Source organism: Brassica napus, chromosome A10 (assembly GCF_020379485.1).
Source record: "Brassica napus cultivar Da-Ae chromosome A10, Da-Ae, whole genome shotgun sequence".
NCBI lineage: Eukaryota > Viridiplantae > Streptophyta > Magnoliopsida > Brassicales > Brassicaceae > Brassica > Brassica napus.
The window spans coordinates 2,099,586-2,107,621 of NC_063443.1; the positions used below are offsets into that span (position 1 = coordinate 2,099,586).

The window sequence follows — 8,036 nt, forward strand, 5'->3', positions numbered from 1 at the left end:
AGAATGATACTTATGAGCTCGTCCCAAAGCCGGAAAACCAAAGGATAATCGGGTGTAAATGGATTCACAAGATTAAATAAGGTATTCCAGGAGTGGAAGATCGCAGGTATAAGTCGAGACTTGTTGCTAAAGGGTATACACAAGTTGAGGGAGTGGATTACAATGAGATATTTGCTCCGGTGGTCAAGCATGCTTCTATTCGAATCATGTTATCAATTGTGGTGAACTTCAATCTGGAGTTGGAGCAACTGGATGTCAAGACTGCTTTCTTACACGGTACACTTGATGAAGTCATCTACATGGAGCAGCCAGAAGGTTTCATAGAGAAAGGAAATGAAGACAAGGTTTGTCTTCTGAAGAAGTCTCTCTATGGTTTAAAGCAGTCACCTAGGCAGTGGAACAAGAAGTTTGATGATTTTATGAAGTCTCAAAAGTTCCAGAGGTGCAGGAAGGATCCATGTGTTTACACTAAGGGATCAAGTATTGATGATATGGTATATATCTTACTATATGTTGATGACATGCTTATAGCTGCAAGGGATATGGAGAAGATCAAAGCGCTGAAAGCAAGTTTGAAGGAAAAGTTTGAGATGAAGGATCTAGGGCCAGCATCTAGAATCCTAGGGATTGATATCATCAGGGATAAAAACAAGGGTATTCTGAAGCTATCACAGGAAAGGTATCTTAAGCAGGTGCTGAGAACTTTTAACATGGAGGATTGCAAGGCTATTGTAACTCCATCTAATTCACAGTTCAAGCTTAAGAGTTTGACTCCTGAGGAGTTGGTTGTGGAGACACGGTTGATGAGTTCAGTTCCTTATGCAAGTGCAGTGGGAAGTCTGATGTATGGCATGATTGGTACTCGTCCAGATTTAGCGTATGCGGTCGGTTTGGTCAGTAGATTCATGGCAAATCCAGGAAGATGTCATTGGTCTGCGGTTAAGTGGATTTTTAGATATCTTAAGGGAGCTTCAGATGTGTGTCTAAACTTCAAGAGGTCAGACAAGTTTGAGATTGAAGGGTTTTGTGATTCAGATTACTCTGCAGATCTTGACAGGAGAAGGTCAATATCTGGTTATGTCTTCAAGGTTGGTGGTAATACTGTGAGTTGGAGGTCTACTCTTCAGCATGTTGTGGCTCTTTCAACTACTGAGGCAGAGTACATGGCACTCACAGAGGCAGCTAGAGAGGGAATTTGGTTGAAGATTTTCTGCAGGGAATTGGGGTTAAAGTCAGAGAGTTTCAAGTTAAATTGTGACTCGCAGAGTGCAATTTGTTTGGCGAAGAATCCAGTTCATCATGACAGGACCAAGCACTTTGAGAATAAAGTGCATTTCATCAGGGACAAGGTGGAGGATGGTTCAGCTAAGGTGCAGAAGATTCATACTTCTCTAAATCCTGCGGATATGTTGACAAAGAGTTTACCAGGCAACAGCGTTGAGAGGTGCCTGGTGACACTCAATGTCACCAACTGAGTTGAGACAGGGGAAGCGCGAGATGGTTTGTCGGTTATCACCTCGCAGAAGCAAGAAGTTCAGATGGTCAAGTCTGGAAAATCGACAAAGGGTTCAGATGGTCAATTCTGAAAACGAAGCCAAGGGCAGTTTCAATAAGTTGAACAAGAGGTTGTGTCGAAAGTCTTCCTAGCAGTGAGTTAGGCGGCGTGTTCCATTATTACTGATGGCGGTACATGTTGAGTTCAAGGATTGATCTGTTAGTGCTGTGGGTCACCGGTAAAGGTGACATGACTGCTTATTTCTGGTGGTGGAGCTGGAAGGGTTGCAGGAATGATTCACTAGTTTGAGACTATGACGGAAGTCTCAGGTTCATCTTACGTTGAGGAAAATCGACATAGAGATGATATTTCAGTTATAGATTTCGTAAGCACAGGTGACCAAAAGCTCAAGGTGGAGATTTGTTGATTATGAGCAATTTGGTGGATAACACTTTCTTGGCTGAGTTATGATATACACAAGACTTGAGAAGAAAGCACAAGACTTGAGGAAAGCACAAGACTTGAGGAAAGCACAAGACTTGAGAAGCTAAGTTATGGGAAATCTGTTTATGACTTGTTGGGCTTTATTATGGTCGAAAGTCCATTAGTGATTAGGTTTAGGGAGACACTATATATAGTCTCTAAACCTAATTTCTTGCCAACTAACACTCATTTAACATAAGGAGAGATTAGAGAAGGAGAGAGGCAAGAAGCAAGAGCAAAGAGAAGAGTTTGAAGGAGTATCTAGGGAAGACGACCTATTTCCACATCAGAACTATCATATAGTAACAAATGTACACAATCTTTCAACATCGTCATAATTGCACATCATTTAAGTATAACAACCTATTTCTACACGCAATAAAAGTTTGAAACTTATTTCTCCCTAAACTTTAAAAGATGAACCAATAACGACAAATAACGGTTTAAAGTTGGTTGGTGTTCCTTAAACCCGAAACTTAACCACTGACTAACTTAACTAAACCAAAACGACCCGATTTTGACCCAAGTAGAGAATATAAACCAGATTAAATCAACCCAGTACAATTGGATCTAATAAACCAACCTAATACCCAAGTTAAGCAATTAAATCCTCTTTCTCTTTTGTGTCGTTGCTCCTCCACGTTTTTTTTTTTTAAAACTCTCCTCCTCCACGTTGTTGCTCCTCTGCTTGGCTTCAATCAGGTAATTTCGCAATTCTCTGTCTCTATCTCTCTCTCTCATTAGTGTGTTGTCTCTCTATCTCTCTCTACTATTGACTATATGTTTCTCTGTTTTGCAGAAACGATAATGGAGTCATGGACTGATGTAAATGTAGAGTGAAACAGAAATCAAAGAGGAAGAAGATGAAGGTTTTAATGCGGACTGAACAGAAGAAGAACCGTGTTGGGACCCACACGATCGGACCTTCAATTAAAGTTTGGGAGCCTTACAACGTCTTCGATTCACCTATGTTTCTCTTTGCCTCTGGATTGAGCTAGATCCATGGCTGTTTCTCATTAGTTTTGTGTATTTTAGTATATATATTATTATATAAAGGATAAACACAAGAATCAAGCATAGTCCATTGGTTTAAGTGCTCATGTAACTGATTAACAATCCGAGTTCGAATCCAGGATGGAGCAACTATTTTTTCCTTCTGTCTTTAATTAATGTAAAATGGCGTAAACGTCCTCATCTTCTTCCTCCTCAATATTACCAGGAATCCCTAACCTCCGCTTCAGTTTTTTTCTTTTCACGATTCTTGACCAAATCTACTTCTTTTTCTTATGTATTTACTCAATTATGGGATCCCCAATTATATTAAGTCAAATATGATTTTGAACCAACAAACTAACACATACATACAAATAAACTTTCTGAATTTTTAGATTTTAGGGTTTTAAAGGATTGAAATCGATTTTGGGGCTTTTAAAATGGGTTCGGGTCGGGTTTAAATGGATCCCTAGTTGGATCTTCGTTTGAGTCAGGTTATACCAATATCAATCGATGTGAACTGGTTTACTATCGATTTATGTCATAAACCATTAAAACCAAACCAAATTTTAGTGTGTGTGGAAACGAGTTTCGAACTTTTATCGTATGTGGAAATAGGTTGTTATACTTAAGTGGTGTGCAATTACGACGAGATTGAAAGACTGTGTATATTTGTTACTATATGATAGTTCTGGTGTGGAAATAGGTCGTCTTCCCGAGTATCTACAAGGAGAAGCCAAAGGGAGATCTGGTCAAGAGTCTCAGGCTGTTTCTTCTCCAGGGAGTGTGGGTTTCATCTCTTATACACACAGGTTCAGTGAGCTTAGGTCTTTAGCTCATTGTTGTGTTGTCTCTAGGTGAATAGAGAGACACAAAGGTTGTTGTGTAAAGAAAGCTCTTGTAAACATTTGATACTAGTGAATCGTTGAGAGTGCCGTCCTCTCCCCAGATGTACCGAAAGGGAACTGGGTCAAAAAATTCTCTTGTGTCTTTAACAAACTCAAACAACATCAGGAACTGTGCTAGGTTAAATTAGTCAAGTGAGATATAAACCGGTTAATTGGTTTAAGGAGAAATATCTCAACATATTATTATTTACTCGTGGATCATAATCATAATCTGCACCAACTTTTGTAAATCTCCCTTTCAATCGTCTCTTCGTATCAGCCGTAGATTTTCGAGATTCATATCTAATTTGCTTCCCAAACCTGCATGAACGCGTTATAATCTTGAGATTTTGAATATACCTAGCATCTTCCTTGGAGTTATCTATACTGAAAATTCAATATATTTAATTCATCAAAAATCATAATAATTCATACTTGTGTTTCTCCTTCTTTGCGAAGTATCTCTTCAATGCTTCTAATCGTGCTTGCGGATCATATGCACGAGATGCAGGTGTTTGATCGTCCCATAGTGACATATCATGGATATCTGTCAGAATCAACTGCGATGGGCCACGATCAAGTTGAGTCAAAGCGTTTGGGAAGATTTCCACATTATTGTTGATCTCGTCCTTTGCCTTTGCGCAAATCATTTGATTCTTCTTGTAATCTTCACAACTTGCATTAGCCAAAGCTTCAGTGTTGTAATCCTTGTGTGTTACTGATGACATAACCGATGACAGAGATGGTATAACCTTCTATACCCAAAATAGTCAGTCGTAAAATTAATTGATCAAAGCATCAAATATGGGATTAGATTTAAGTTGATGTCTATTAATACCTCTGCCTTGGTGTCTGCATTGTGTTTCGTTATTATTCTATCGATTAACTGATCAGTTAGGATCAACTCATCCGCGGTGAAACATTCTTTTAGGTCGAATAGTGCCTTGTAGTCGTCAAAATTGCTCAAACAGATGTTCTCTATCTCTTTAGTTTTGTAAGAATCAAAGCCTGAACATGAACTATCCTGCGTAAAGTGACCCATGCACAAAGACACATCGAATCGAAATAAGAAATTCATCATAGAATTTATAAAAATCCCAATCCTGTTGTAATTAACTATAAGAATATACCTTAGGAATGTCCAAATAATCGGGTTGAAGCTTTTGCACTTGATGAACATAATATGAAATTTATAAACGAAATCCACTTTTTTACAAAAAATGGTAACTATGTCCCTTAGGAATGTCCAAATAATCGGGTTGAAGCTTTTGCACTTTATGTCTGTCATGAGTAATCTTCCTTTGGGCCTTTTGTGTTTAGTCCCTAATCTATTAAAATAGAAGTTATAATTTCTTTCATGTGTGATTTTTTAAAACTGACCATTATTAGAAAATCATATTTCATTTATTTCTTAATAAAATTTTGACATCATTACTAAGTCACCTCACTTATTTTTTTGACATCATTACTAACCAAACAAAATCGTACTCCCTCCGTTCCTAAAAGATCCATGTTTTAGAATTTTCACACTTTTTAATAAAACATACTAAAAATTAGCTATAAATGTATAGTTTTTTGTAATTTTATATTTCGTATATTTTTAAACCAATAAGATTTTAAGAAATGCAATTAATGTTCTTAAACTTCACAATTTTTTATTATTATTTGATAAAAATTACATTGAAAATATAAAATATGTATTTTTTTGAAACAAATTTTTTCTCTAGAATATGAATCTTTTAGGAACGGAGGGAGTATGTTTAACTTACTTATTATTAACCGGAAACCGGTATTCCGATTTAGCATACAATTATTAAGCTCTGTAAACATGAACATATGATCAAGTCCGGTGCCTCATGCGCTAGCCCTGTGTACGAACCAGCCTCGGCGTCTCCTTTTCAAGCATCCAGCCACCCTATGTAAGGTCTTCTGTCAGAGAGAAATCCGTCTCTCAACATAACTCTTCTCCATTCCTTCTTCTTCATGTAAGTCTGCACTGATCTCGAGTTAGGTTTTGTGGAAATTGCGATTAAGTTCTGATTCTATTTTTTTGTTGGGTAACTGGATTATGAATCAAGGTGACTCTGAAGCTTGAGTATCGGATTACTCGACCAGTGAAAGACGTACTACTTTTCCCTATTGAATTTAGATTCAGATATGAATGTTTGATTTCAAATTTCAATTGGAATGATCCAAGAAGAAAGGAAAAATAATTATTGAGTAAAAATGATCATATTATCAATGTTTCAGCGTCAGTTATTGCCTCGAGCTGTAGATATTCCTCGGTAGGGTTTTCAGTTCGACTTCGGTCTAGAAAGGACAGTCATGGTGAAGGCAGAGAAAAATAACCCTGGATGGAGCAAGTTTGGTTCTGAGAATCCTCCACCTGCTAAGTTTCCAGCACCAACACCTTCTATGGTAAAGCTTCTTTCACTTCCGTAAAAGGTTTTGTTCTATGGAAACTTCTTATAGAGTTAGGTTTGTGTTCTTGGATGAATAAGCATGGATCATCCATCATCTATGAACGTTCGTAACTAACACACCATATTTATATGCGTAGTAATAGATGGGAATTGGGTCAAAATAGATCGTTGATTAGTGTGGTGTGGTACTTAGGTTTTGATTATCATCATTATCAATGGATTCCAGTGCAAACGTGTAGATTATCATCATCAACAGGTTTGTTTTGTGTGCTCATTTATGTGAATTCTCTCCATCTATCTATATTCACACATATATATACTTTCTGATGTAGTGTAGCTTTCCGCTTCATCACTTTCAGTGTACTGATTAACTCATGGTTTTGTCTATATGCTGCCACAGAAAATAGGACACCTTACTTTTGACAAATATGACCAGTTAGCTATAGAATTTGTCATTGCTCCTGCAAATATTGGTGCGTAGTCTTTTGGAATTCCTCAGCACAGTCTTTTAAAGCCAAAGGTATTGCTGGGATCATTGTTCATGCCGTTGCTAAGACTAACGCCATTGTTGCTGGTTTGATTGTTATTGAAGCAATAAAAGTGCTGAAAAAGGATGTGGACAAGTACAGTCTGTTACTTTAAAACTTTCTTTCACCGTATTTCATAAGCTTCAGAATACTTAGTATCTTATTTAAATCATTTTATTCCAATATCTATCTGTGGAATGACATATTGCTTAGAACACCCAAGCCAAGAGATACTTCTTATGCCATTTGAGCCTAATCCATATTGTATTTACGAGTTTGTGTGTTTGTTTATGTTTCCATTTTTACTTGGATTTTAACGTGATTTGATTAGATTGAATGAGGTATGAATTCTTTGCAATGGTTCAAAAATGAATTTTTTGGTAACTAAAATTTATACCCGCACGGATGTGCGGATCGAGATCTAGTTTTATATACTAAAACTAAAGTCACCTAAACGAATCAAATACAACACATGAAAAAGTTTTACAAAACAATTAAAACTAAAAATAATTGAAATTAAAATTTCTTTGATCTCCTATTTTTCTCAAAAACTTTAAGCTAAGTTGATTTATTTATTTTGCATGTTTTCTTCATCTCCTATATAAATTAATCTACTCTTCTCGGTTATTTCTAAACGCAGATAGTACTTTAACATTTTAAATCTCCATATCCATTTGTCTTCATCGACAACTACCTATATTCAAAGGTGAGATTTCTCAAATTGTTAGCGAGAAACTGAGATTGTTTTCTTAAATTCTCTTCAAAGGTGAGGTTTATTCTCTAAATTAAAATTACATATAAACTGTTATACTTAATAATACAATCCATTCAAGAACATCAAACATCATCAAGGCACAGAAAATGTTTTTTTCTAATGTATAAAATTCATGATGCATCTTTAAGCATTAAATATTATGAAAATTCACATAATACCATATTCCTAATACCACTTTTCATGTTTACTTTAATCACTTTTAAAGAGGTAAAAAGACTTTAATAACTCTAGAGTTAACTAATCTAGACTTAGAGTTTAGAGTTAAGGGGTATGATAGGGTTTTGGAATGTGAAGTTTAGGATTATAATAAATATATTAATAAATACTTTAAAATTTTTGAATTTTTTAAAAAAAGTTTCAGAAAGAAATTTCGAATTTCAAAAACAAAATTTGAAAACAAACTTTGAAAACGAAATTCAAAAACAAATCAATAAATTTTTTTATAAAAAAGTT

The 8,036-nt window shown here is 35.9% G+C and overlaps 1 protein-coding gene and 1 long non-coding RNA gene across 4 annotated transcripts; one reads left to right on the forward strand and one right to left on the reverse strand.

The window, feature by feature from the left end:
- Positions 1 to 738: 738 nt before the first annotated feature.
- Positions 739 to 5,502, reverse strand: LOC125579392 (zinc finger protein HD1-like). The gene is made up of 3 exons (XM_048743448.1): positions 4,697 to 5,502; positions 4,294 to 4,613; positions 739 to 4,179 (listed from the first exon to the last, which is right to left on the reverse strand). The coding sequence occupies exons 1-3, from the start codon at positions 5,144 to 5,146 to the stop codon at positions 4,008 to 4,010; spliced, it is 942 nt and encodes a 313-aa protein (XP_048599405.1). The 5' UTR covers positions 5,147 to 5,502; the 3' UTR covers positions 739 to 4,007.
- A 191-nt stretch (positions 5,503 to 5,693) lies between these two features.
- On the forward strand, positions 5,694 to 7,082 carry LOC106369460. Of its 3 annotated transcripts, XR_007317410.1 has the most exons (5): positions 5,694 to 5,843; positions 5,937 to 5,981; positions 6,109 to 6,276; positions 6,475 to 6,537; positions 6,682 to 7,082. It is a non-coding gene; the product is annotated as an uncharacterized LOC106369460 (long non-coding RNA). The 3 variants fall into 3 exon arrangements; XR_007317409.1 differs by having other exon boundaries at positions 6,475 to 7,082; XR_002654523.2 differs by having other exon boundaries at positions 5,695 to 5,843; positions 6,109 to 7,082.
- Positions 7,083 to 8,036: the final 954 nt, after the last annotated feature.

Excerpts from the sequence above, each read along its gene's own strand:
- LOC125579392 (XM_048743448.1), bottom strand. The coding sequence starts at position 5,146 with ATGACAGACATAAAGTGCAAAAGCTTCAACCCGATTATTTGGACATTC. Across the intron at positions 4,614-4,696 it reads ATGCAGACACCAAGGCAGAG|AAGGTTATACCATCTCTGTC; the intron begins GTATTAATAGAC and ends TTTTGGGTATAG. Across the intron at positions 4,180-4,293 it reads GCAAAGAAGGAGAAACACAA|GTTTGGGAAGCAAATTAGAT; the intron begins GTATGAATTATT and ends GCGTTCATGCAG.